This window comes from Alternaria dauci, chromosome 2 (genome assembly GCF_042100115.1).
Source record: "Alternaria dauci strain A2016 chromosome 2, whole genome shotgun sequence".
In the NCBI taxonomy this organism is placed as follows: domain Eukaryota; kingdom Fungi; phylum Ascomycota; class Dothideomycetes; order Pleosporales; family Pleosporaceae; genus Alternaria; species Alternaria dauci.
Genome location: NC_091273.1, coordinates 931,811 through 957,504, shown reverse-complemented (window position 1 = coordinate 957,504; position 25,694 = coordinate 931,811). Strand labels below are relative to the sequence as shown.

At 51.5% G+C, this 25,694-nt stretch overlaps 10 protein-coding genes across 10 annotated transcripts; 5 read left to right on the top strand and 5 right to left on the bottom strand.

The window, feature by feature from the left end:
• Nucleotides 1–1,789: 1,789 nt before the first annotated feature.
• Nucleotides 1,790–3,535, top strand: ACET3X_002389 (uncharacterized protein; the record flags this gene model as incomplete). The annotated part of the gene is made up of 2 exons (XM_069449126.1): nucleotides 1,790–3,255; nucleotides 3,304–3,535. The coding sequence occupies 2 exons, from the start codon at nucleotides 1,790–1,792 to the stop codon at nucleotides 3,533–3,535; spliced, it is 1,698 nt and encodes a 565-aa protein (XP_069308936.1).
• A 292-nt stretch (nucleotides 3,536–3,827) lies between these two features.
• On the bottom strand, nucleotides 3,828–4,236 carry ACET3X_002388 (uncharacterized protein; the record flags this gene model as incomplete). Its single annotated transcript, XM_069449125.1, has 3 exons — nucleotides 3,828–3,932; nucleotides 3,994–4,118; nucleotides 4,182–4,236. The coding sequence occupies 3 exons, from the start codon at nucleotides 4,234–4,236 to the stop codon at nucleotides 3,828–3,830; spliced, it is 285 nt and encodes a 94-aa protein (XP_069308935.1).
• Nucleotides 4,237–4,508: 272 nt separating this feature from the next.
• Nucleotides 4,509–6,727, top strand: ACET3X_002387 (uncharacterized protein; the record flags this gene model as incomplete). Its single annotated transcript, XM_069449124.1, has 3 exons — nucleotides 4,509–4,556; nucleotides 4,629–5,043; nucleotides 5,115–6,727. 3 exons carry the CDS (start codon nucleotides 4,509–4,511, stop codon nucleotides 6,725–6,727), a joined length of 2,076 nt encoding a protein of 691 aa, XP_069308934.1.
• A 618-nt stretch (nucleotides 6,728–7,345) lies between these two features.
• ACET3X_002386 (uncharacterized protein) lies at nucleotides 7,346–9,391 on the top strand. The gene is made up of 2 exons (XM_069449123.1): nucleotides 7,346–8,792; nucleotides 8,853–9,391. Exons 1-2 carry the CDS (start codon nucleotides 7,460–7,462, stop codon nucleotides 9,113–9,115), a joined length of 1,596 nt encoding a protein of 531 aa, XP_069308933.1. The 5' UTR covers nucleotides 7,346–7,459; the 3' UTR covers nucleotides 9,116–9,391.
• Nucleotides 9,392–11,388: 1,997 nt separating this feature from the next.
• Nucleotides 11,389–12,918, bottom strand: ACET3X_002385 (uncharacterized protein). The gene has a single exon (XM_069449122.1). It carries the CDS (start codon nucleotides 12,855–12,857, stop codon nucleotides 11,574–11,576), a length of 1,284 nt encoding a protein of 427 aa, XP_069308932.1. The 5' UTR covers nucleotides 12,858–12,918; the 3' UTR covers nucleotides 11,389–11,573.
• An 862-nt stretch (nucleotides 12,919–13,780) lies between these two features.
• ACET3X_002384 (uncharacterized protein) lies at nucleotides 13,781–14,603 on the bottom strand (the record flags this gene model as incomplete). Its single annotated transcript, XM_069449120.1, has 2 exons — nucleotides 13,781–14,487; nucleotides 14,576–14,603. The coding sequence occupies 2 exons, from the start codon at nucleotides 14,601–14,603 to the stop codon at nucleotides 13,781–13,783; spliced, it is 735 nt and encodes a 244-aa protein (XP_069308931.1).
• A 421-nt stretch (nucleotides 14,604–15,024) lies between these two features.
• On the bottom strand, nucleotides 15,025–15,973 carry ACET3X_002383 (uncharacterized protein; the record flags this gene model as incomplete). Its single annotated transcript, XM_069449119.1, has 2 exons — nucleotides 15,025–15,771; nucleotides 15,827–15,973. 2 exons carry the CDS (start codon nucleotides 15,971–15,973, stop codon nucleotides 15,025–15,027), a joined length of 894 nt encoding a protein of 297 aa, XP_069308930.1.
• A 564-nt stretch (nucleotides 15,974–16,537) lies between these two features.
• Nucleotides 16,538–16,983, bottom strand: ACET3X_002382 (uncharacterized protein; the record flags this gene model as incomplete). Its single annotated transcript, XM_069449118.1, has 3 exons — nucleotides 16,538–16,577; nucleotides 16,628–16,758; nucleotides 16,828–16,983. The coding sequence occupies 3 exons, from the start codon at nucleotides 16,981–16,983 to the stop codon at nucleotides 16,538–16,540; spliced, it is 327 nt and encodes a 108-aa protein (XP_069308929.1).
• A 1,062-nt stretch (nucleotides 16,984–18,045) lies between these two features.
• ACET3X_002381 (uncharacterized protein) lies at nucleotides 18,046–23,272 on the top strand. Its single transcript, XM_069449117.1, has 4 exons — nucleotides 18,046–18,443; nucleotides 18,639–19,886; nucleotides 21,061–22,059; nucleotides 22,118–23,272. Exons 2-4 carry the CDS (start codon nucleotides 19,852–19,854, stop codon nucleotides 22,665–22,667), a joined length of 1,584 nt encoding a protein of 527 aa, XP_069308928.1. The 5' UTR covers nucleotides 18,046–18,443; nucleotides 18,639–19,851; the 3' UTR covers nucleotides 22,668–23,272.
• A 662-nt stretch (nucleotides 23,273–23,934) lies between these two features.
• Nucleotides 23,935–24,927, top strand: ACET3X_002380 (uncharacterized protein; the record flags this gene model as incomplete). Its single annotated transcript, XM_069449116.1, has 5 exons — nucleotides 23,935–23,977; nucleotides 24,036–24,301; nucleotides 24,428–24,554; nucleotides 24,745–24,767; nucleotides 24,820–24,927. The coding sequence occupies 5 exons, from the start codon at nucleotides 23,935–23,937 to the stop codon at nucleotides 24,925–24,927; spliced, it is 567 nt and encodes a 188-aa protein (XP_069308927.1).
• Between the last annotated feature and the right edge of the window lie 767 nt (nucleotides 24,928–25,694).

Below are 25,694 nucleotides of genomic sequence, written 5' to 3'. Positions count from 1 at the left end.
ACTTTTATATATTAGTTTCTACTACTTCTAACTAAAGTTAAGTAACCTTAGCCTTAGCTTAAAGAAGCGTAAGGTACTTCTTATACTTCTTAGCCTTAACCTTCTCTTACTCTTCCTTAGTTATAAATAAGCTATACTTAGCTTTTACTAAAATATAGCCTATATACTACCTAGAGGTAGTATCTATAAAATAATAAAGATTCTTCTCCTTATACTACTTATAATAAAAGGTTATCTTATTCCTTTATTAGTAGATATAGTTAGTATAAGCCTAGCGCTATTAAGTTAAGTTCTAGGTATAGACGTATTAAGAAGTCTAAACCTTAGGTATAGTTAGGGAAAGTAAGGAAAGGAGGAAAGAGAAGATATAATACTACTAGAGTAGCTATACCTCTACTACTACTACTAGACTAGGCGTAGGAAAATAATAATCTAGGGTATTAAGATAATACGCCTAAGAGGGGGGGTAATATTATAAGGTAATAAGGAATTACCTTCCTTTTATATAGGTTATATAAAGGAAGACTATTAGGCGGATACGTTAGATAAAAGTAAATCTAGGGTAGGGCTTAGATTATATAAAAGGAATAGTATCCTACTAAGACCTAGCCTCTAGGAGGCTAGTAAGGATTAGGAGGCTATAGCCCTCCTAGGCCTCCCTCTTAGAAGGGAGGGTAAGGAGGATAGGACCTAAGGTAAGGGGTATAAGAATATATTAGATCTTATTATTATACTTATTATAGTTAACTTAAATAGTTTATCTCTTATATAGATTATTAACTAGTTATTCTATTGTTATAGAATTAGTAGCGTTATTCTTTAGTTATAATAATAACTCTTTTCCACCTAATTATTCTATATCCTACCTCACAGACTATCGCCAATATCTATCTCGCCTTAGTACGGACTAAGCTTAGAGAAGTATAGTAAACCCCTATATAACAAATAGCTTATTTATCAAAAAATCTCTAAAACTAAAGTTTAAGAGAAATAGAAGCTTTACTCTATAGACCTTAAAAGTAGCTATATTAAAGTACCTATTTTTAGACTTTAAAGTAAAAAAGGTTATATTAAAGAAATCTAGAAAAGTAAAATTATAGATCTATAGAACTTATTAATCTCTATAACTTTAGTATTAAGCTTTATTTATAATAGTTAATTATTAAAGAGTTATTCTCTATATAAAAGTCTAAAAAAGTTAATTTTCCTACCAAAAAGTGGCTTGTTGACTGAACTAGCTCGTTGACTGCGCACAGACTGTACCCCTGCACTACCCCAGAAATCTACCTCGGCACAACCAGCATCCCCACCCTCGCTCCGCAGTCTGTCGGAGGCCTTGAGTCCCCGACTAACGCAATGAAATTACTGATCTTACTATCGTGGTATAGCGTGCCGTCTGTGCAGGTATGGATGCCTCGGGACATCTTCGAACCGGTGGGTATTGTAAGAATTACATGATGCAGCATATTGCAACTTCCTCCCCGAGACCTTCTCTATTCATTCAAGGCCACAATAATATTTCGCAAACGAAAATTCACTGTATAGGCCACTGTTTGAGGTACGTATGCATCCGTTTGAGCCCTTGTTGATGTTGACGTGGACCAGAGACCCACCGGTGCCTACTCCTTCCGACTCGGCAAGATTTCAGGAAGGGATATAGCAACACGCTCGGTGTCCAAGGAATCCATCGGCCGAAGACCATATTTCCAGTGATTCAAAATCCTAAGCCCTCGCCAAATACTCGACAGCATCACTTCCTGCCTAGCATCCAGCCAATCGAACCGCAAACATGGTCATCAAGTCTCGCTGGTCGACCCCAGTACCCAACGTTTCCCTCCCAACGTACATCTTTGACTCTCCAACCGCGGAACTACCGAAGACTCCGCTCTTCCTCTCTGCAAGCGACCCGGAGAAGTACAACATTTCCTTGCACAGATTCCGACACGATGCGCAACGTCTGGCTTCAGGTCTGCGACGCGCGGGCCTGCAACCCGGTGATCGCGTATTGCTGTTCTCGGGAAATACACTATTCTTTCCAACAGTAGTCTTGGGTGTCATCATGGCCGAGGGCATTTTCACAGGTGCAAACCCGACCTACATTGCTCGAGAGCTCGCGTACCAATTGAAGGACAGCGGAGCGCGCTTCATGATATGCGCAGAAGGCAGCCTGGACACGGGAATCGCAGCTGCAAAAGAAGTGGGCATGAGCGCTGAGCGCGTCTTCATCTTTGACGACGGTCTTGCAACGTTCGAAGGTCGGAAAGTGGAGAAGAGTACCGAACTGGGGCATATCCGCCATTGGACTGAACTTCTCGATACCCCAGAACGCGGTAGCGCTTACTCTTGGCCCAACCTACAGACCCCGGAAGAACTCGACCGAGTGGTAGCGCTCAACTACTCGTCGGGAACGACTGGCGTTGCGAAAGGCGTCATGATAACGCACAGGAACCATATCGCAAACACCACCCAACAGATTCACATTCTAACCACCGCGCCGGACTACACGGAGAAGTTGAAGAAGAAGAAGTTTCTCTGCTTCCTCCCCATGTACCATGCTTTGGCACAGGCTATCTTCTGTTTCGGCGCTGTCAAGGAACGCACACCGGTGTACATGATGGCCAAATTTGACTTCCTAGAGATGCTGCAGAATGTGCAGAAGTATCAGATTAGTGACTTGGTGCTGGTGCCGCCGATCGTAGTAGCCATGGCCAAACACCCGGCGACGAGGAAGTTCGACCTGAGCTCTGTGACTGGCGTATCGTCTGGGGCCGCTCCTCTCGGTCAAGAAGTCATTCGGGAATTCGAGAGTATATGGCCGAATGGGCAAGTCAACGTCAAGCAAGGCTACGGTATGACAGAGGTCACATGTGCAGCAACTGCATTCCATCCTTCGATCCACTCTGATAGCTTCTCTGTCGGTGAAATCCTGGCAAACTGCGAGGCAAAGATTGTGTTGGACGATGAGGGCAAGGTCGAAGCGCCACAAGGCGAGAGAGGCGAGATCTGGGTTCGCGGGCCGAATGTTATGAAGGGATATTGGAACAAGCCTGATGCGACAAAGGAGACTCTGACAGAAGACCGGTGGCTGAAGACGGGAGATGTGGCATATGTGGACAAGAACAACCACTTCTTCATTGTGGACAGGAAGAAGGAATTGATCAAGGTGAAGGGTCTACAGGTTGCGCCAGCAGAGTTGGAGGCGCTACTGCTTGATCATCCCGACGTACAAGACGCTGCCGTCATCGGTGTTACAGCGTAAGTTGACGCGATTCTTTCAACCACGCAACTGCTAACCCTAGTCAGTGACGGCGATGAACTGCCTCGGGCGTACATTGTGCCTCAGTCGCAGGAGAAAGCCACCCCTGAAACTGCAGAGAAGATTAAGAGTTGGCTGGCTGAGCGCGTCTCTAAACACAAGCGGTTAGAAGGTGGCGTACACTTTGTGGATGCGATTCCGAAGAACCCATCTGGAAAGATTATGCGAAGGCAGTTGAGAGAGAAGGCTGCGCTGGACAATACTAAGGCGAAGTTGTAGATCTGATAGATTTCGCGTTCACGGCGAGGGGGATGGATTCCTAGCAGAACAATGAATGAGCGTTGAAGAAAACCTGTCAAATTGTTGCAATACTGTGTTCCAGTCAGCACTGTGGTTCTCTTGCTTTCAATGTCTACCATTTGTCCAGAACGTATGGACGTCACTCGTCTGCCATGGTTGAAATCGATGGCTCGTATAGTTGTGGCTGCTTGGATATATATACATGCAGCATTCTCCGCTCGTGCCTCACATGATTTATCTGCCATTTCCGCATAATCATGTCGACAGTACCCTAGTTGCTTCGCTGTCCGTTCTTGGCTGCCCTCAGCTCGTCCATCTTCTTTACTCGCTCCTTGAACTCGTCATACTGGCACTTCTCGTAGGAATGTCTCTCGTTCTAATGTCTTGGTCAGCCGCCTGTCGTCGTCTTCTTTTCCCTAGGCCGGTTCTCCGCGTACCTCACACTTCCATGGCAAGTAGTACTCGTTGTACCGACACCGGTTCAAGGGGATAAGAAGATGTGCGCATGAGTCTCGGTAGGGCAGTGGCAGTCTGGCGGCGCTCATGTCCTCGCGGGTAGCCTCTGGATTGCCGTCAGTCTTTCTTCGTCATGACCAATTGCGTCGAGATGATTGGCCGGACGTACTCCTGGGCTCGCCGTCCAGGCCGACGGCATGCTTGATGGTGTCTGTGACGGTCATAGTGGCGGCCCTCGATGGTGTGTGTCGTGAATTGGCGTGCGGGCGGGGGGCTGGTGGGCGGAGGGTCGTTTGCGGGCGAGCTTGCTCGAGGTTCACTCTGGGTCGGCAAAGGGAAGCTGGTGACCGCCGGACCCCGACGCTTGGCAGGGCAGGCGCGAACGCGGCCCTCCAACGCGACTTCGCCCACGTCTGACGCGAGCTGCAGACACGCCTTCACGAAATCACTTGACACGCCTCCCAGACGCCTTGCTGCTGCTCATCGAATGGTCAAGATGCCCCCCGCGCCCGATGGCAAGATTTACTCGGCAACGTATAGCAATGTGCGCCGCACCCACGGCTTTGCGACTCGGGTCTCAGCCACCGCTTTGCGACAATGCACTGACAAACTGCAGGTTCCCGTCTACGAGTGCAATGTCAACGGCAACCATGTCATGCGCCGCCGCGCCGACGACTGGATCAACGCCACCCACATCCTCAAGGTAGCCGACTACGACAAGCCTGCTCGCACCCGCATCCTCGAGCGCGAAGTCCAAAAGGGCGTGCACGAGAAGGTCCAGGGCGGATATGGCAAATACCAAGGCACCTGGATACCGCTCGACGAGGGACGACATCTGGCAGAGCGCAACGGCGTGCTCGACAAGATGCGCGCCATCTTCGACTACGTCCCTGGCGACCGCAGCCCTCCACCTGCACCCAAGCATGCGACGGCTGCCTCGAATCGCATGAAGCCCCCAAAGCAAACTGCTGCCGCCGCTGCGGCTGCGGCCCGGAATGGTAAAAACGTCTACTCGCTTGAATCTATGCAGTGTAGGGTATCACTCTCATTGTTCAATATTCAAGCTCTGTTGCGCGAGAGACGAAGCTGACGTGCACCACAGCCTTTGTAACTACTTCCGCGCAGTCGCAAGTGAGCGAAGAGCCGTACGAGGCCTCCCAGATCAGATCGCAGATCTTCCGCGAGGACACGCCAGACAACGAGACTGTCATTTCCGAGTCCATGCTGGGCGACGCCGACATGCTGGATTCTTACTCAACGGGCGGCGGCAGAAAGCGCAAGCGGGGGATGGACCAAATGTCTCTCCTGGACCAGCAACATCAGATATGGGCCGATCAGCTACTCGACTACTTCATGTTGCTAGACCACGAATCCGCCGTCTCATGGCCCGAACCACCGCAGAGCATAAACCTGGACCGACCAATCGATGAGAAGGGGCATGCAGCCATGCACTGGGCAGCGGCCATGGGTGACGTCGGGGTAGTAAAGGAGTTGATACACCGAGGAGCACGCATCGATTGTCTGTCGAACAACCTGGAGACACCCCTGATGCGCGCCGTCATGTTTACAAATAACTTCGACAAGGAGACCATGCCCAGTATGGTCAAAATCTTCCAGCAGACGGTTCACAGGACAGACTGGTTCGGTAGTACTGTCTTCCATCACATCGCGGCGACAACCAGCAGCTCGAACAAGTATGTTTGCGCAAGATGGTACCTCGACTGCATCATCAACAAACTCTCAGAAACCTGGATACCAGAAGAGGTTACTAGGTTGCTCAACGCAGCCGACCAGAACGGAGACACGGCCATTATGATCGCTGCGCGAAACGGCGCGAGAAAATGTGTGCGCAGTTTGTTGGGACGTAACGTCGCAGTAGACATTCCGAACAAAAAGGGCGAGACGGCAGACGATCTTATTCGAGAGCTCAATCAACGACGACGGATGCATGGACGGACAAGGCAAGCTTCGTCGTCACCTTTTGCACCACCACCAGAACACCGACTCAACGGACATGTACCGCATCTAGATGGAGGACCGCTGATTCCCGTACCGTTCCCCAGCATGGCTGTTCGGGAACCCGTTCAGTACCGCTCGCAGACGGCCTCACATCTCATGAACAAAGTCGCGCCAACACTGCTGGAGAAATGCGAAGAGCTGGCTGCAGCATACGAGACGGAACTTGAGGAGAAGGAGGCTGAGTCGTTTGACGCAGAACGTGTTGTCAAGCGACGCCAAGCCGAGCTTGAGGCCGTACGAAAGCAGGTAGCTGAGCTACAGGGCACATCAAACGGCCTACATATTGACCTCAACGACGACGAAGCAGACCGGCTGCAAGAAGAGGAACTGCGGTTACTGGTGGAAGAAGCCGAGTCACTGCTAGAAATTGAGCAAAAGGCCGAGCTCCGTCGACTGTGCAGTAGCATGCCGCAGCAGAATGCCGACACCTCGCCCGTGGATGTGGCAGAAAAGATGCGGCTAGCACTGCTGCTGCATCGTGCGCAACTCGAGCGGAGAGAGCTGGTCAGAGAAGTGGTGGGTAATCTGAGCGTAGCGGGTATGAGCGAGAAGCAAGGCACATATAAGAAGCTCATTGCGAAAGCACTAGGTGAGCGGGAGGAGGATGTCGAGTCCATGTTGCCTGAGATCCTGCAAGAATTGGAAGAGGCGGAGACGCAGGAAAGGGCTGAGGGACTGGATGGAAGTCCGCTATAGGTATTTTTCACCTAGTGCTAGGGCCTGCGATGGTAGGACAATGATGACAAGTATTTACGATCCAAGATAGCGAGCATTTACCTCTTAATGTATACATGATTGTTGCTGGCTGTTGTCCATGTTCTAACGCGGCTGCGTGGTCGCTCCCACGATGACGCGAATTACTCGAGGCTGGCGCGTGTATCTCGAAAACACCCGGCCGCGCTCATGGGATTCATGGTGGTGGTGGTGGTCTCCACACGGCTAATGCGTGTCAGTTGCTTGTGCATGCGTGGGGTTAACGACTTTCAGATGACCTTGGTATGCACGGCGGCTGGATGTGACTGGATCACGCATGGGGCTAAGCTATGACGTGATCCAGACGGGCTGGTCGACACCCAACTTTCTGCACTTTGAAGCTGGCGGACTCGATGGAGCCGGAGAGGACATGTCGAGGACATGGCGTGGATTCAAGGGGGAAATTTGGTAGTCGCCAGGCTGCGTATGCTGGGACGCGTAGCTCGGAGGTGAGCTTGGCTGCTATTGGGCCATGGGGCGGAGTGAACGGCAACGCAGGGGCTTGGCCGTAGGGCATTGCACCAACACCTGAAGACAGATAATCAGCAGTTCGCAACTGTCCAACTGACTAAGACAGCATAGCCTGCCGCCGCCTAATCCCGACACCACCACACGCTTGTAGCGGTCCCACCCACCTGCCATTCGGTACTGTCACTCGCTTGCATTCGTCACCTTATGCCTGAGTCGATTCCGCTGAGGAAGAAGCCTCCGCCGCATCCTCGTACCCTAGTCCACACCCTCTCCGAAGACTTCAGCCTCGAGCCCCCAAATAGAAGCACCTCGCCCGTCGTTGCTTCCGGTTCAAAGTCCCGACAGCTCCCACGCACACGCTCTTCGTCGCGACAACATCGGAAAGCCAACGCCAAGGGTGCCTCTGCGCTCAAAGAACCGGACAGCCCACACAATTCAGAACTCGACTTTGACGACTGGGATGAACACGACGCTGCCATGCCCTCCGATCTCAGACCCTCAATTGACGTCAGAGATGGACGCGCGAATGCGCCCCTGTTAGGGCGCAAGAACGAGGACGACGGCATGGACGAAGGCCTGTTGGGGAGGAGCACACATCACTTCCACGAGCGGGATCCAGAGATGCAGGCGAAACACGAGACGCGGAAGAAGTACACATATGCCGCTTTCCTGCTCGCACTGAGCTTGATCAGCTTCACAGTACAGACAGAGACGGCCGTGTACATCCAACATCAATTGAAATGGGAGAAGCCGTACTGTATGCTCTACATGACCCACGGCTCGTGGGTTGTGCTATGGCCGGCAACTCTCTTCTTGCTGCGCCTCCAGCACTGGAGCGAGCCATGGCCTACCTTCTGGCGACGACACGTCCAGCTCCTCCGCCAGACCGCACTCATGGTCCAGCACCAAAACCTCCACCCAACACCCCGCCAATCCCAAGTCTCGCCCGTACGGTACATGCTCAAGATGACGGCCTTCATCACATGCGCCCTCACACTTGCAGGAGGAAGTTGGTACGTGGCTGTCAACCAGACCACAGCCAGCGACCTTACCGCCATCTACAACTGCTCCGCTTTCTTCGCCTACGCCTTCAGTATCCCTATCCTCCACGAGAAGATCCGCGCCAGCAAGATCATCGCCGTAGCCATTGCTATCGTGGGTGTCTTCGTCGTCGCATACGGCGATACCTCCCCCGCAAAACATGGTTCCAAGTCTGGAGGTGGAGCCGGCGGTGATAAAGCACCCCCGTCCCAAGAAGCCGAGAACCGCGCTTTTGGTAACCTCATCATTGGCATCGGAAGTGTGTTGTATGGTCTCTACGAAGTGCTGTACAAGAGACTGGCGTGTCCACCTGAAGGCGCAGCACCGAACAAGGGCGTTATTTTTGCGAATCTGTTTGGAAGTTTGATTGGTGCTTTTACTTTGGGAGTCCTGTGGATTCCGCTGCCCTTGTTGCACTACATGGGCTGGGAGCTGTTTGAGCTGCCGCAAGGAGAGCAGGCATGGATGATGGCTATCAGTGTGTTGGCTAATGCTAGTATGTTTCCCTTCCTTCTTACAGCCTCGCGAACAAAGCAGCGTACTGACTCTATAACAGCCTTCTCCGGATCTTTCCTCGCACTCATCTCCCTTACCTCTCCCGTTCTCTCCTCCGTCGCGGCTCTCCTCACTATTTTTATCGTCGCGCTGGTCGACCAGCTTTTGCCTCCACCGCTCAACTCGCCTCTTACCCCTGCTGCTATCGTTGGCGGTCTTCTTATTATCGGAGCGTTTATTTTGTTATCATATGCATCATACAAGGAGATGGACGAGGAGAGGAGACACAAGCTCGAAGAGGCACCTAGCGAATTGGATGATTAGGTGTTATTGGGGTATAGACAATCTTCTTTTGCTATATAGAGTTCTGCATATTATTTTTGGAACTGTTTCGCATTCCACATATTTAGGAGTGGTTTGCTGGGGCAGGATCCCACGCAGACCCTTTTTTCGGGTTTTCTATACGCGGACAGGCCGCGTTAGTTTGTGTACTTTCCCATTGTGTGCTTTGATCCGCACTAGCATGGTATGCATATATGGCGTTACTGGGTTGTTACAGGGTAGACTGGATGATCACCCTAATGTTAGAATGAATCTTCGTCGTTTTACTATTCTTGGAACTTGGTCCTTCTTTTCGTTCAAGGTGTTGCTTACAGTAAGCTCTCATACTCAAAGCGTGCATGTTATATCGGACGCACTGCCGGCAAGAGGAGAGAGCCGTCTGGTTCTCATTACAAGTAGAAGATGGTGCAGTAAAAATGATGCGAAGGTTCAGGTGTTGCCATAATGGAGTCTTGGGCTACTACTGCTTGGTATTGGGTGACCCTCTGTAGGAGGTGGAGACAGAATGAGCAGAAAAAAAAAGCGTTCAAAGAGGGTCTGCGAGTTTGGAGGTGTATACCATTGAGTACTTAGCTGCTCATGCTCGGCTTTCGAGGAAAATCTCTCCACCTAACAACGTGGTCCTTTTTGGTGTTCTCGGTAGCCTCAGTTGAGGTATACTCTATAGGCAGGAGGTCATTTTCTATCACTCACACCAACGACCTTGACCAACAACGGCTTCTGTTGACAGTCACGGGAGTCACAGTGGCTTCGGGAGCTACTTCACATGTGAACACGGAAGTCGACCCTGATTCTCAACAGTACCAGATACATATTCGCCAAAACGGTCAACCGGCAGGTCTCAGTGTGTAATATATGATGGCAGGACATACCTGTGCATTCAAACGAGCAAAAATGATCATTACACAGCCCCCTGAAAGACGGAAGTCACTTGCCTATAAGAAGACATGGTGGGCTGGTACCCGAGTATTCCAAATTGTACCTCATTACCAGACACATCAGTTTGTTATTGTTACCGTTCGCGTTCGCGTTCTCAGCGGCTCTATACCCTGTTGTTAAGTGGTTATTACCGATATTTCATCTTAGCCATGCCTCTTCTACAGCGTGCATCATTTCGTCGTCAAGTCGAGGCACCCAAGCCATTGGGTGTCAACAAGCCATCAACGCCTGTTTCCTCTTCTTCATCTTCGCCATCACACCAGAAGTCTCGATGGAGATCCAAACCAGTATCAGATCTATACAATCTCGAGTATCCTGAGCCGCTGCGTATCAAAAGGTCAACAAGTACCACCACTCCCGTGCCTTTGCCACCAATCCGTCTTCGTCCTCAAAACTCCACTCCGTCACTACCCAGGAATGAGCTATCAATCTCTAATCCTCTACCACCAGAACCAGCTCCATATCAACATCGCCGTCTAGAGATTTCCCCCTTACCAATACGACCTCGCCTCACTCCACCATCAAAAGAGAAGCCAGTTGACTCTGCTCATCAAAAGTCTGACGCGAAGACTCCTCGGTGAGTTTTCCCTCCATCTTTTCACGCACGAAGCACTTGACTTGCTATGATCTGTATCTAACGTGAACCTGCCAGCACTCCAAAAGTACTCATCAAACGGAGAAGAACATATCATATAACCAACGAGCCAGCAACGCCCGCCCTCCCGCCAGGACCCTATGTTTCGGTAACAACCGGAGGCACAACTTCCTCAACACTCAAATCATCTCCTCTCCTCGCCGTCCCAACCTCTCCGTTCCGAAACGAAAAGGACTCGCCTTTTCGAAGCAATGTCAACAATGGCGTCGATACCATCCTCCCAGCACCGCTTACCCAACCCTTTCCCAAGGCGAAGATATTCTTCGAATCTCCCAGTCCGTGCCCCTACCACTCACAACACGACGCACAGAAATCAAGAGGAAACTGAAAGCAACGCGGAGAACCATTTCATCCTTGCTTCCCTGGAATTCTGATCCTAAACTGCACAAGGATCTCGAGGTGATGGACGAGAAGCTCAAAACGACTGCACAGGCGGTGACCAAGTCAGGCGAGGAGTGGAGAGACTGTGCTACTTTCCTGCCAAGTGGGAGTGCTTTTGACGGGTTTGGAGGGCCCACAGAGGCAGCGTTGAACGGTGCGCTGGAGGTCGACGGCTCTCCTGGAGAAAGAATTGGGGAGAGTGAGCCGGTGGAAGCGAGAGATATTGCTGTGCAACGAGTGGTTGAAACCAGAGGGTTGACACTGGAACGTATTAGGTCTCGCCGGCGGCTCGATGGAACGCCGTAGTCTTTATTAATGACATCAAAGCTACCTGCAGGACTCCAACCTTTAGTCCTGATTACGTGTGCCGATTCGTGATAATCATCTACCCAGGTGTACCCAACACCATGTATGACCGGAATCATTTTTTCCAAACGCCGTTACACACTCTGTCCCACTTCGTCTCTAATCAAAAGGCACTCTCCGCAACCCCCTAGCACCACCTTTCCGCGCTTCGCTCTCAGCACCAACAGCAGACGGCACGGCAATGCCGCAGCAATCTCCCCAACCAACACTTGCGTGTACATGTCTCTTTCCCATCTCATCGTCGAACACTTTGACCTCTCCGCCCTCTTCTTCCTCTTCCTCCTTCTCCACACCTGCCTCCTCCTCGGTGCTCATCCCATCCACAGGCGGCACCAAGCTACCAAACAGAAAGTGCTGCATGACCGGCAGCTTCTCCAAGATTTCCTTGCGGAACATTTTGCGCATTCCGGATTCAATCTTCAACCAGTTCTTCGCCGAGGATATATCGTCAAGCATAGGTGAATGCCAGCGCAGACCCTCGACGTTCTTGACCGAGTTGACAAAGGCAATTTGGTCGAGGTAGAGGTAGTTCTTGCTCTCTTCCTCTAGTACCAAGGGGTTGTGTATGCTTTTCGGCGTGATGTAGGGATGGTGAAGGAGTTGCGCTGCGCCGAATAGGAAGGGGAGGAACTGGTAGTCGTCTAGCCCCCAGACACCATGAGAACCGGCAGGCTCGAGGTAATATTCTTCTTGCACGCGGCGCATGAGGCGGAGATATGCAGGGAGGACGACGAGGGCGAGGGCAGGGAAGGTTGTGTCAGGGAGTATGCCGATGCGATTTAGACATAGCAGCCAGAGGAAGAAGTTGAGCTCGTGGCCGGATCCGTAGTCTATGCGTCGCTTGTTTCCGAAGGAGTTGTGGAGGTACGTCGCCATCTCGTCGACCGGCGCCTTGTCTTTCAATCCTAGTTTCTCGTGCCACAGTGGTAGCGACATCTCAACTTCGTCCAGAAATGTGCGGAAGACTGGGTTGCCGAAGCGTGACCCTGTGTCTTCGCGCGGACATCTTTCCAAGACCTTGCCCGCTTCTGCTAGTATCTGGACGACTGTCTTGACCGTGTCTGTCACCTCCTCATCCTTGATACTCGAAATGCTGCGGTCGCGCACCGAATCTGCGATGCCGAACACAAAAGCTTCGACTAGTGTGCATGTTTCACTCTTGAGGAAGAGCTGGTGATCTTCTGGGCTCAATATGCGTCTGGACGGTCGTGTGTACGTATGTCTCTCGAGATTCGGCGGCTCAGGTAACAAGGGCGTTGGCGGGGGAGGGGCGGAAGGCGGCTCTCGCGACGTGGGGGCGCGTTTGCGAGGGATGAGCTTGGGGAGCCTGGCGCTGAGATCGGGCGGAGGTGACGGAACGGGCGGCGATTGTGTTTGTGTCATTACGCTGTGTACTTTATGTCTTGGTCCTTTAGGTGTAGCAAGTCAAGGTGCTCGGGTCGAGATGCATGGAAAGTGGAGGAGCGGGCCGCGGCTCCGAACGTCATTCACGACTTCGCCCAACACATTCGGTACCCCAAACTAATTTATTGCAAATACTATGAAATTCTTTTTTTTTTTTTGCTCATCTCCACGATATCGAGTTCATGTACAACTGCAAATCTAGCGTAGACACTGATAGATGGACGCACCGTCGGGTGGAAGGGAACGCCTCCGTCGTACCAACATTCTGGGCAGAGTACAACGGTAATGTCAACGTGTTGCAACTTACCACAATGTAGAAGTATACCATGCATGTCTCGGCTTGATGAGTATTATCTAAGCTGCAGAATGCACCATTTCGTCACTCCTGGAAGCCCTTGCATGAAGTCTTCGGATATCACTATCCCATGCGGGATTCGCATACCCAGCGGGTATAAACGAGCCTGTATTCCAAAATCAGATCTTCTTCGGTGCGCGAAATTGCGCCGCTCATCTCTTTTCTCGAAGTGGATCATCCACTTCACATCAGTGTCTTGAAGCCTCATCCGTTCCTGATGATGCTATTATCTCTGTATCCTGTCGGAACTGTTGCGTGGATTACGAAACTGTGTGGTGGATCTCTTTCCAACACGAAAGAGGCACAACGGCCGTAGCTCTTCAAGTGACAAGTACTCTACTGCGACAGCTGTGAAGCAAAGATGGCTCCATTTTCAGTCATATAAAAAATATTCGAACATGTACCTGCTCGTACATACACTGTAATAGCGTTCCTTGTCCAGCCCAGGGGTATCAACATCTTCCCAGCGTGACGTGCGCCTGGAGTATCTCTCCAGCCCTCCAAGTCATGCTCTCTCAATCTGCACAAGATTGAACCAACTGAGCCCTTACATGACCGTGCAGCACTTGAGCATCTTAAGCAACTTAGGCAAGCCCTTCTTGACCATCTGCTCAATCTCTTCGTTGTTATTCTGCTGTTGGCCATGCTGTTGGCCACCATGCTGTGGCTGACCTCCATGGTGCTGACCGCCATGTTGGCCACCATGCTGCCCTGGGTAGCCACCATAGCTGGGTGCCTGGGGAGGCGGTGGCATCTCGTGGACATCTCCACCTTGGAGGTTTACGAAGATCCTGCCCTCGTTCTCCTCGGTGCGGTATTGCAATCCCAGCTCGCGGCACACTTGCTCAACTCTTGGCTTGATCTTCTGGACATGATTCCTGCTATGGTTGCCTTTGCCTACAATGACATGGAGATGGCTCTCTCCCCTCTGTCTTGCAACCCTGATCCTCTCTTCCAGGACATCCTCGGCCTCTTCCACAAACAAGCCGTGCAGGTCAATGGTATCGCTGGCGACGCGGCCCTCGGCGTTGTTTTCCCTGAAGATGTAGTCGCGTGCCTGGTTGTTGTACTGGTTCATTTTCGCGGCATGGGCTTTGCCTTCTTCAGAGAGCTCGTGAGCGCGCGCTCCATCGCCGGATTCGTATGCTTGATGCGCGCGGTCGAAACATGAGGATCGTTTTGCAGCTTCCTGGCGCGCAAGGTCTCGGAGACGGTCGTACTCGGCTTCTGCATCAGCGGATGCATGGTTCAGGGCTGTAATGGTACGTCAGACAATGCGCATTACAGGTTGCGAGCGAGAAAGTGCTGGTGCGCAGAGTTATGTCTGGCGACGAATACATACAGCGCGAGCCCAATGAATGCATTTCCATGGTTGCCATCTTGTCGCGACACTAAATATATCAACCCAAAGTATGTGTGCAAAGCGTCAATGATTCAATGTTGTGTTGTTGTGGTCGAGGCAGGGCACATAATAAGATGGAGCTTGGAGCCGCTAAGCGGCTGCATGCAGGTTGCGAGATGGTGCAGGGTCCAGATTCGTCGTGGCTCAGCGGTGAGGATCGGGCGGCCCGATCATGGCTGAAGCGTCCAAGATTGAACGATCCAAGTGGAGAACAGTGAGCTGTACTGCATGCGAAGCAGTATGAATACTGCGTGGATTGGTTTTGTCTTAGCTAAGCGTGTGGTGCTGTTCCTGACGCTGGTACAAGGACCCGCAAAGCTTTGCGTGTGGCTTCGCGATGCGTGCCACGTAAAATATCGCTCGACAGGTCTGCGACATCCAGTGATGCCCTAGAACCGAATCTTCGGCCCAACGAAGACGATCAGGAAGGCGATTAGCCATAACCCAGCAATCATGCAATAGAGCTTGATCCTGTCCCACCAGCCCTTGCCCTCGGTCATCTTCCGCAGTGCCCCCATTCTTCTGCTGGCAGCATCCATGTTCAACGTGTTCTTGTCCAGCCCAGCGAGCGCTCGATCCACTACGCTCTTGTCACCCTCGAGCGTGTTTCCGAAATGTATCGACTGCTCCTTCAACTGCCTCGCCATATCGAGCAAGTCTGTCGTGAGCTCCTCTTGTTCGTTGCGTTCGTGAGAGAGGAGCGCCTCTGTTTTTGCGAGCGACGGGTCGCCTGTCGTGGGCTTGGAAGGAAACAAGGAGTTGCCGGACGCTGATTGCGCTCCCGCTGTGCTCGCATCCGCCTTTCCTCTTCGGCGAAGTTCTGATGCGATGCCTTGTGCTGCATTCTGAAATGCTTCGTTGCCCTCTGTTCCTGTCGACACATCCCGTCCTGCTTCCGTCTTGACTCTTGGTGCGTATGACGGGAACTGGTCTGCGTCTTCTTCGTCTGAATCTACAGACCCCTCGGACGCCGTATCGTCTAGCTGGTTAAGCTCGTATATCCGCTGATTAAGCTGTTTTATGAGTTCGCGTTTCTGCTGTAGGTCGTTTTGTAGTTCGGCTTTCTTCGACTTGGAGGGTATCGTGGAGGCCGAGTGTTCAAGACTGAGGAGCAAGGTGCGCGCATGTTCGATGTTCTGCAGTATCATTAGTATGTCTAGACAGGCGTAGATCAACAGGCGTGAAGCTTACCGCACTCACGCGTGCGCGCTCATAGGTTGACTTTCGCAACTGTGGTGATGGGTCAACCAGTACAAGGCGATCTAATCTGGACAGCAAGCGGCTGAGATTGATGCTCGTTGTGTCGCCAAAGCCTGGCGAGCGAGATCTCGTGGCCATTGCTCGACTAATTGTGCTATGTTGGCACGTGGGCGCAAAAAGGCGGTAGCAGTGATGAAGTTGTAGGTGTTGGTGGGGTATCGTGTTGGCACTGGGTTCCTTGAGGTGTCGGTTGGCGGGTCAAGTTTTGCCAAGGTATTTGTGAAGTCGCTATGGCGGTGCTAGTAGATGATTCTGTATGTTGATGCAAGGTGTTGTTCGTGTGAATTGACAGGTTCTGGCCACGACGTCACTTTGGCGAACACCAATCGGTGTCTGGTGGATCATCCCCGCATGGACCTAAGCTTTTGCTAAGACATGAACCCACATACATGATGACGCAGACGTGTTGAGAAAGGTCGTCAAGGTAATTTTCCATAATATGATACAGTACATCTCCTTACTATGGTACACATCGTATGATCATGTGAAAACTGACCAAAACCATCGCTATGCCCGCTTAGTGCAAATACGGCAACCGCAAGATTGAAACTCCAAGCATAAGAGTATGCTAAATATTCCTAACCACAATGGCGTTCAAGTGGCTTTGAGGACCCATAAGAAATACCACAATTGTTGGTCAATCTACTTCTGACCAGGAGGGCTGATGGGGCCACGAGTAAAGCTATGCAATGTTAGCGATGTAAAGAAACCAGCTAGTTCGGCAATACGAACTTGTTCCACAGAGTTCCAAGAAAGCCTGGCTTTCCGTATGCGTCGTGGAAAGACTGCCTTCGGGCCAAGCTCTCCTCGTCTTGACGACGCTTGAGGGCCTCTAGGTTTGCAAATCGCTGAGCTGCAGAAGACTGGAATACGCGTTAGCATACGCTTTTGGCAAGTTTTGTAGCCGTTTGACACAACGCTGCTGTACATACCCTGCGGCGTCCATCGTAAGATGAGGAGCCCACTGAAGACTCTGAAGAGCGACGTTCGGCATCCTGCTTGGGAGCCTCTGGCATGGCTGGTGTAGTGTTGTCTCCAAAGACCTTGTGGTTCTGGGTAGAGTACTTCTGCTGGAATGGAGAGGGCATTGTGATGTCGATGACACTGGTTGAATTGAAGAGTTGCGTGTAGATGAGAATTTGTTGATCGTTATTGAATGGTGAGCTGATGAGGAAATAGAGGAAATCACAGCTTCATATAACCGTTCTCCAGCTGAGTGTCATCCAAAGTACGATCGCTCGTGGCCTGACCATTACGCAGACGATATATGATCGTGCCAATCAAAAGGGCGCTGAGATTCCCCCGCATTCCAAACGTGCAGCTTGGACCCTGAAATCTGTAACGATGACAAGAAAGGGCAACGGATGAACACCAGCCTACTTTCGGTCTCGTTGATCGAAGCTTAAAGTTGCTCTTTGGCGAATGAGATCTTGATGATTCATACGCATCATGTATGACTTGTGGTTCCCTAGCATGAACCGCCGATTACATACACCCTAGAGCATGACGTCGATCGGTGCGAGCAGTCATGGTCTCGAAGACAGCCTGTCAGAGTCCAAATCTGGATGGAATGTCTAGAACGGTTGCTCATGAGGCACGTGTCCGTGCCTTATCATAGTATATCGATCGCGCTAGCTTTTCGAGGTAGATCGGGACAAGACCGACCACTGTAAGATCCTGGGGTAGACCGGGCCCATGACGGCGTGGAAGACGGTGTGTTTGAGGACGGAATCGTCAAGAAACCACGCACTTTACCTTATCTCGCACGTCGTTTTGACTTGCAGGCACTGCCAGCTCCGAATCTCTGCAGTGGGAGGATTTGGCTGTGTTCATCATCGCCATGATCAAATTCGACGTTGTGCCTAACTGACTTGCGATCGGAAGTTACAGTTTTTCTTTATTCTGCGAATGTCGCTAGTGTCATTCCCCATGGGTTTTCGAATTGCTGCTTCATCGTGATTATGTTGCGTCGTACCAGACCTTGCAAGTTGTCAAGCCCACGGTCGAGGAGCGCATGGAACGCTAGCCACGAGCAGTAGCGTCACGTGAGTGACGTCAGTGGCCGACTAAGAGCTACGCCTTACCCTATTCGATAAGCGAGGAATTGAAGAAATGTCTTTCGCGTTTGCACTGCAGCACTCTTCCTCACCATCAAGGCCTCTCGATTTCTCGATGTAGGCATCCGCCAATCCTTCCGCCATCGGTGCAACCTGAGTCAAACTCGCCATCCAAAAGGACACGCGTCGTGTGCCGTGTCTTTAGAGTTTGAGGCTCCCCGCTCTTGGGTAGCAAGCTGTTTCTTCGAGGTGAAGATTGGCAGGTACTCATGCCGATCCTTCGGGCACAGAAAAGCCGGGCCGATGAGTGAAAATCTCACCCGCTCCTTCTGCTTGCACATGTTGCGGCTCACACCTCCTTCCCTTCATTGCAGCTACAGACGAATTTGCTGCAAACACAGTGCGTGTCATTAGCTGCACTGCCTCACCGTCCGCTCAACATTGCGAATCCGAGTCAATGTCATCTCGCAGTCGCCAAACACTTAGCACAGGTATGTTAAGCAACGATTCTGATCGCCAACCCCTTTCCTCTTTCCTGATGATACCACAAATTTCAAAGCATAGTTCATCTTAGTCTTCGGACAATGAGGAACGAATTCAGCAATGTCTTTCGCTCCTATCTGACATCAAATCTTTCCCCTTGCAAATTTTCATTCGTTGTCCGGACGCATTCTAACAATGGACAGGCTTCCCGAATATCTCACATTGTTCTGAGTTTCGTATCACAAAGTATGTCATAGTTACTATGCGGCGCCTGGCAGAAGGGCCGTTGCCTGATGAGCGACGCTCCAGTTCGCGACATGTCAAGGCTAAATGCTGTTCGTAGTCTCCTACACAAAGCCGCCGACAATGTGTGTGCTACAGCACAGGCTTGATGAGACAACCATAGTGGGGTTGTATCACTGTGATGTATGCAGGTGCCGCCATAATCTGCCGTGAAGCCATGTCAGAAGTAGCCCTGTCGGTGGCTGTATGCACGCTTCTACGCACGCACACACTGTCACCTCCCGTTACGAGGAGATTGGATTCAAGGAGACAGGCAGCGCGGAGCGTTGCGGGTAAGCCGGCTGATGAGAGGGAGGGACACCGTTGTCCCATAGCCCGAATCGTATCAATCACAGGTACCGGGCTATTGCGCGTTCGACGGGAGCCGCGCAACGCTCAGCCTCTCCCTGCTTCGCTGCAAATCGCCGCAATGATTTGTGAGCATAATTGCCGCGGGCAGAGTTTAATTTTGTTGATCGCGGGTCTACATGAGAACCATATCGATCCTGTGCACCATCGGCTGCCAGGGTCCCTGATTTTGCAGGTTTGACGGCGCTGTCGAGCCGCCCTCCGGCTTCGGTTGGTGGATGGCAGCAGCGATCGTTTCCCACTTTGCAGACCCGGCGTTCCCCTGACTGCAGTTCAGTTTAGATTCCCACATTTTCGACCCATGAGCGACAAGAATATTTCGCCGACTCGGAACGTTGTCCTCCCATTGTGAGTCGCGAAAGGCGCAGGGTAACTGGAGAACCGAGCTCCATGTCTGTGACGTTAGCGCTGGACACAAATTGATAAGAAGTGCACCCGTCCCTACCCAGCCGCAAAAGAATTTTGGCCCATTGGTTTTGGAACCGCCGAAGGACCGTAACAGGATTTTACTCGTGGGATATGCTTGTGGGGCTCGCTCCTATGCGTTGGCACTCGGACTAAGCCACCAACCGGTCAGCACTCTTGCCCACCCACACACATTCTTGTCCCGCTCGTTTCCTCCCTCCCTCTTCAACACCACACCACCAAAACTCGAAAACGACAGTCGCCTCTGCCAACAAGCAAACCTCCAGCGGTTCTTCTAGCACAATTTGCCAGAAACGAACATCAAAGTCGACGACCACAAAACAAGAGCCCTTGCTCAGGATGACAATTCGGAGCCCAGACGGAGCCCTATCGAGGTACTTACTGCCCAACGGTTTTCCCCCACCTCATGTTCTGCTTTACGCCTTTCCTTACGTTTGACTACTACTACGTCTTGTGTTACTAGATTCATGTGTTTCTTTCCTACTGTTGTTTGCTTTTGTTTTGCCGCCATTACAGCCCACACATGGATGCCCAAAGGATGCCACAGGACAACCACCCAGAGGATCTACCGCCCCGGTAATGGACTTCCACATGGCCACTTTTCTTCAGTTACCCAGACCGGATAGTTTGCTGCATCAGCCTCCTAGGATTCGAGAGACGTAGCACACTGCCCTTACGGTGTTTGTAGAAACGACAACCACGAGGCCTCGCTGCCCCGACTTCAGAGCAATGATGTAATGCTCTCGAAACGGCGGTGAACAGACTCGAGTGGATCCTCGCGCTAGTCACATGCGCTACGACGCACTATTACGAACATGGTATACGACATAGGCATGCAACCCTGCATCGCCTCAGGACAACGTAGGCAACTCTCAGCAACGTCGTTCAATTTATGTTATTGTTCGACAGCGCTAGGCGACACTCGACTGGTAGTATCACTGCACGCAATCCGCTCCAGAGGAAGCCACTATCCTGATGAATCCGTTATGGACCAGCCCGAGGAACTTCTCTGCCCAGAGGAACAGCTACATGACCATCTTCACCTGGACTACCCACTGGACGCCAATGAGGACCTTCCACGGATTTGGAGTTGATTTGGAGACATTTGGAGTTACGAAGTACGTATTTGTAGGCTCAAGCTCTAGCCTATCCACATCGACACTTGATCCGAAACTAACTTGAGTGGTGTTAAAGGAGCACAAGATGTTCTGGATGATCTGTTCTCTTCCCTTGTCTCCGTCCTGATTCTGGATACTACTGGGTCGAACACTGGATTACTACTGTATCGCCTCTGGACTGTCGGATGATTCGCAACTCACCATGCCCGTGGTGTTTACTCTACAGGATCCTGGCCGCCACTTCATCAACCACGAACAGTACCGGCATCCTCCAGGTGCGTACTAATCAAGCGTACTCTTCTTTTGCATTAGCTGACTCGTCCCTCACAGGTCTTCCTCGGATATACTAACATGGCGTTTTCCTTTTTCTCTCTTCACGAACATGTCAGGTTTGCAGTGCGAATGCATGGAGACTAACTTTGGCGTCTAGCGACTCTTTCTTCGACTCACCACCGGAGACTGCTTTCTTCATCTCAAACATCACTGAGTGGCGAAAGGAGATCCCAACACCTGTTGTTTCCGCACCGGACTTTCCTTTCTCTTCAGACTTCCAGGACATGCACACTTCGGACTTGTTCGAACTGAAAGATACTGCGTCTGAGTGCAGCATGGACAGCGCATACCAGAGCCAGAGTGGCGCCAGCCGGCGCGGAGCCCAGAAGCCAGAATTACACCGCCAGGGGAGCCGGATGAGCAACCAGTTCGTTGGCAGCGATATATACTCGCCGACCATGAGCTCCGACAACTACAGCGCATTCCCAGAGAACCTGGACATGAGCCACATGCATCAACCAGCCACATCTGGATCATGGAATGCCACAGAGGGACCCCTCTCGTATGCTAACTATTCTACTGCTCAGGACTACACACATTACTCAACAGCGAACTTGCCCCGCTTCGGGCCCGCTACCCTCAGCGACTCACCACAATGGGCCACGCCCGAGACCAACTTCCAGAACAACCCATTCACATTCACATCGTGGCCGACGAACGAGAACATGTTCAACAGCACCCCTCAACGAAACTGGCACAGCGCCTCCTTCGATACCTCAGATCGCCCTGCCACTCTGCGCAACTCATCATCATACTCTCTCCATGAAGAGTCACGGCGGGCTTCAGCTCAAGATGTCGGCTTTGGCGCATTTGTTGGCACACCTACTAGCACTGCCAGCGTCCACTTCCCTCAGCCAGTGAACAACACTATCGAAGACGCCAAGCCTGTGTCTGTTGCGCAGTCAGTTGACGATAACGACGACACCCTTTCTCAGTCTGAGGCGGCAGAGACCAAGCTCGAAGAAGAGCGTACCAAGGTCGCACGCAGCCACCCGCTTTACCAGCAAACACCGGACAAGGACGGCAAGTACCACTGCCCCGAAGAGGGCAAAGCAGGATGCACACACAAGCCAACAGCTTTGAAGTGCAACTACGAGTAAGTCATTCACTCATCACGCAAACCATCTCACAACATGATCTGACTTCTTCCACAGCAAATACGTGGACTCTCACCTGAAGCCATTCCGCTGCAACAAGAAGACATGCGTTGGCGTGCAATTCTCTTCTACTGCATGCCTCCTCCGTCACGAGCGTGAGGCACACGGCATGCACGGCCACGGAGCCAGGCCACATCTGTGCCACTTCCGTGACTGCGAGCGTGCGGTGCCAGGTCACGGTTTCCCTCGTCGCTACAACCTCTTTGACCACATGAAGCGTGTGCACCAGTATGATGGGCCCACGACAGAGCCCTCTCCCCCAGTGCAAGGACAAGCTCCTCGCAAATCGGCGTCTCGCAAGCGCAAGGCGTCAGCTGAGGAGACTGGCGAGAAGCGCGTCAAGGTCGTCAAGCTTACTGCTGAGCAACAACGCCAGCAGCGCCGCGAGGCCCTTACCAAGGAGTTCTTGAGCAAGAAGCAACACATCATTGATGTTTTGACCAACCTCAGCACTCCTAGTGACCTCGGGGACGACATTCAGCTCACAAAGGAGGTTGTTGGTCTTCACGACATCTGCACTCAGTACCGGGATGTCTTCGGCGGTTGAATGAAGCACACGTGTCTGGTAGACTCCGTCTGCTGATACAGCCACAAGCAGGTTTGTCATCACACAGCCGGATCTCTACCCTTGTTTTTGCAATACATACACACACATCGCGTTTGATTTTCTGCGTTCTCCCAACCCGGATGGATTCCCGCGTGCCAGCGGATGAAGGACCATGACTTGCCACAAGTCTCGGATGGATGCCTCTTGCCATGGCTGGCCACAACTCCGGAAACAAACCCAGGATGCAGAGCCAAGGACATGTCCCAGCCGTGGACTGGATGCCGCAGGATCGCTAGTCGACTCTCAGAGTGACAGCAACCCCGCTGAGGGGAGATGGACTAAGGTCATACTCATTGCAATATGGTTGGCATGAGTTGGTTGATGTATCAGATTGATCCATTGTTAACGGAGGAGTGTAATTAGTGAAGCTGTATTTCTTTGGATATGGAGTTCTATTTGGATGCGAAGAAGGATGACTACGCGGAGAGGTCGGTCTTGTATCGCCACCATTACCCGCCGTGCGGATGTTGGTGGTTGAATGGGGATACTGGTTTTGTACATGGTACTGTTATTCATGTTGTTCTATTTTTACCCCTGTATGTCACGAATGAAGTGCATAATTGCTTGCGAATGTGGCCATGGCGACAGTACGCATGCGAGCTCCTTCACAGACAGCTTCGAGGATGTTCGGCATACTTCGGCAACCCCTGTATGATTCCAAATAACGTCTTCCATGATAGGGCCGATCGCTTCAAACCCTAATAGTAGAAAGCAATCACCGAAGTTTTGAACGGCGCCCCACCACAGCTGGGTTTTCGTCCGTAAGACGTGGTGGGCGGGACAAGCCGAGGTTCTGTGGCAGCTGTCAGCTTCCCCAACCACCCAAGCCCAGAGCAAAATATCGGGTCTCCATCAGGGTCTTATTTCGTAAGCCGCAAACTATCAGCCAAAAACGTGCAAGGCCAGACCAGTGCCTCTCGAGTAAGCAAGAGAAACGATAGACGGAGCTCCGTATATTCCGTACTCCGTCAGTGCAGTCCTGCGATCACATGTCATGATTCGATTGGGAGGGGCGACAAGCACAGCCCCGCGTATCGCGACAAACTTCAGGCCTGTTTTGCGACACAACTTAAAGCTCCGAAGCTTAACCACCACTTTTGCACCCATCTGTTACTCCACCGCTACACGTTCCTACACAGCTAGCAACGCGAAGAAGATTGACTGCGTAACAAAAAAAGCAACAGGAAGAAAAGCGCTTTACACAACCATGGCTTCCGCTACCACCTTCTTCGACTTCAAGCCAAAGGACAGTACGTTTACCAATCACACCACCTCTCCTGACGCGCTTTAGCCGCTAACGACTTGCAGAGAAGGGCGCTCCTTACGATCTCAGCAAGCTCAACGGCAAAGTCGTCCTTGTCGTAAACACCGCCTCGAAATGCGGCTTCACACCCCAGTTCGAGGGCCTCGAGAAGCTCTACAAGGAGATCAAAGGCAAATACCCCAACGACTTTGAGATTATTGGTTTTCCATGCAACCAGTTTGGTGGCCAGGACCCAGGCTCCAACGACGAGATTCAAGAGTTCTGCCAGATCAACTACGGCGTGAGCTTCCTAGTCCTCGGAAAGATTGATGTAAGTACGAGTGCAAACCTCTCTCTCTCTCTCTCTCACACACACACACCACATTGTCTTGATACGCATACGAATCACTCCCTAAGCGATGACTGAATATTGGCTAATCCTCTCCTCTTCCAACAGGTCAACGGCGCACAGGCAGACCCCGCATTCGAATGGCTCAAGAACGAGAAGCCCGGCCTCATGGGCCTCAAGCGCGTAAAGTGGAACTTTGAGAAGTTCCTCGTCGGCCGTGACGGAAAGGTCAAGGGTAGGTGGGCTAGCACCAAGAAGCCTGAGGACCTCAAGGCCGACATCGAGAAGGAGTTGGGTGGCAAATAAACGTTGGGCGGGAGTGTAGGATGATTTCCGCATTGATGCAGAACCTCTAAGCATCGGGAGACACGATGGAGTATTGATACCACTTGCATTGAATGGAATTGATGGCATTATTCATGAAGTGGCCGTGCATGATTGTGGCCTGGTGAGTGCCATGATACGGATGGAGGTGACCTGCTAATGACGGCGAGGGCTAGATGTACTCTCCCCAGGCGTATATCCTGCCTCTTCACAGACTCAACAATGCAGACGTACCAAGCATCGACGTCACGCAAAAGCCACGTTCTTATGGGTTACAATCATAGCAGCAAAGCCCTCAGCCCTCTGGTATCTACCTCGATCACAAAATACGTACTCTCGTCCCATGGATGACTCGAGTTCTTGGCTACACGTCGTTCAGAACTGCAATCTCTATAAAATATTTACAAACTTGCTTCCTTATCACTCCCATACCCTCCTTAGCTTTGTCAAAAAAGAGCCGGCGAGTAGTGACTTGTACGCTTGAGCTGGCTTGGAGCTCACCTCTCCATAAAGAGGACGAAAACAGCAACCTTCAGTTTCGCGGGAAAGGCTGAGCAAAGGGTGTTCAGACAGAACAACATTGTAGAGAAAAGCCCTGATAGCGAATAGTGCTGATGACCGTCATCATCGTCAATATACATATGACAGCAAAGGTGGATTGATAAAGTGCAGCACAAAACAAGATGTAAAGCAAATATGTTATGATTCTTTAGCAACAACTGTAGTATGGTTTTCTCGCCTTTTTCTAAGTACAAAAGCTATAATAAGCCCAAGAGGGTAACAAGGAGTGTGAAGAATTGAACGCCACTTCTTCAGGATAGCTCATGAAGCGCTCCGCACTACACCCAGGGTAACCCGTCTTACGCCAGGTCCTCCATCCGACTTTGCACTGTCCATGTCGGAGTGCGAAGTCTTGAATTCATACGCTTGGCGGCATACGGCCGCGTATTGGCACGAGTGCATGAGCGATGGCGCCTGAAGGATAGGTGCCGTGTTAGGCTGCAGTACGGACTGGATCCAGTATTGATATCGGTGCTAACGCACTGGCAGT

What these genes read in the sequence shown, in the direction of transcription:
- ACET3X_002385 (XM_069449122.1), bottom strand. Translation starts at nt 12,857, where the DNA reads ATGACACAAACACAATCGCCGCCCGTTCCGTCACCTCCGCCCGATCTC.
- ACET3X_002381 (XM_069449117.1), top strand. Translation starts at nt 19,852, where the DNA reads ATGACAATTCGGAGCCCAGACGGAGCCCTATCGAG. An exon ending in CCAGACGGAGCCCTATCGAG is followed by an intron (nt 19,887 to 21,060) that starts GTACTTACTGCC and finishes TTTGGCGTCTAG; the next exon opens with CGACTCTTTCTTCGACTCAC. An exon ending in GCTTTGAAGTGCAACTACGA is followed by an intron (nt 22,060 to 22,117) that starts GTAAGTCATTCA and finishes CTTCTTCCACAG; the next exon opens with CAAATACGTGGACTCTCACC.
- ACET3X_002386 (XM_069449123.1), top strand. Translation starts at nt 7,460, where the DNA reads ATGCCTGAGTCGATTCCGCTGAGGAAGAAGCCTCCGCCGCATCCTCGT. An exon ending in CAGTGTGTTGGCTAATGCTA is followed by an intron (nt 8,793 to 8,852) that starts GTATGTTTCCCT and finishes ACTCTATAACAG; the next exon opens with CCTTCTCCGGATCTTTCCTC.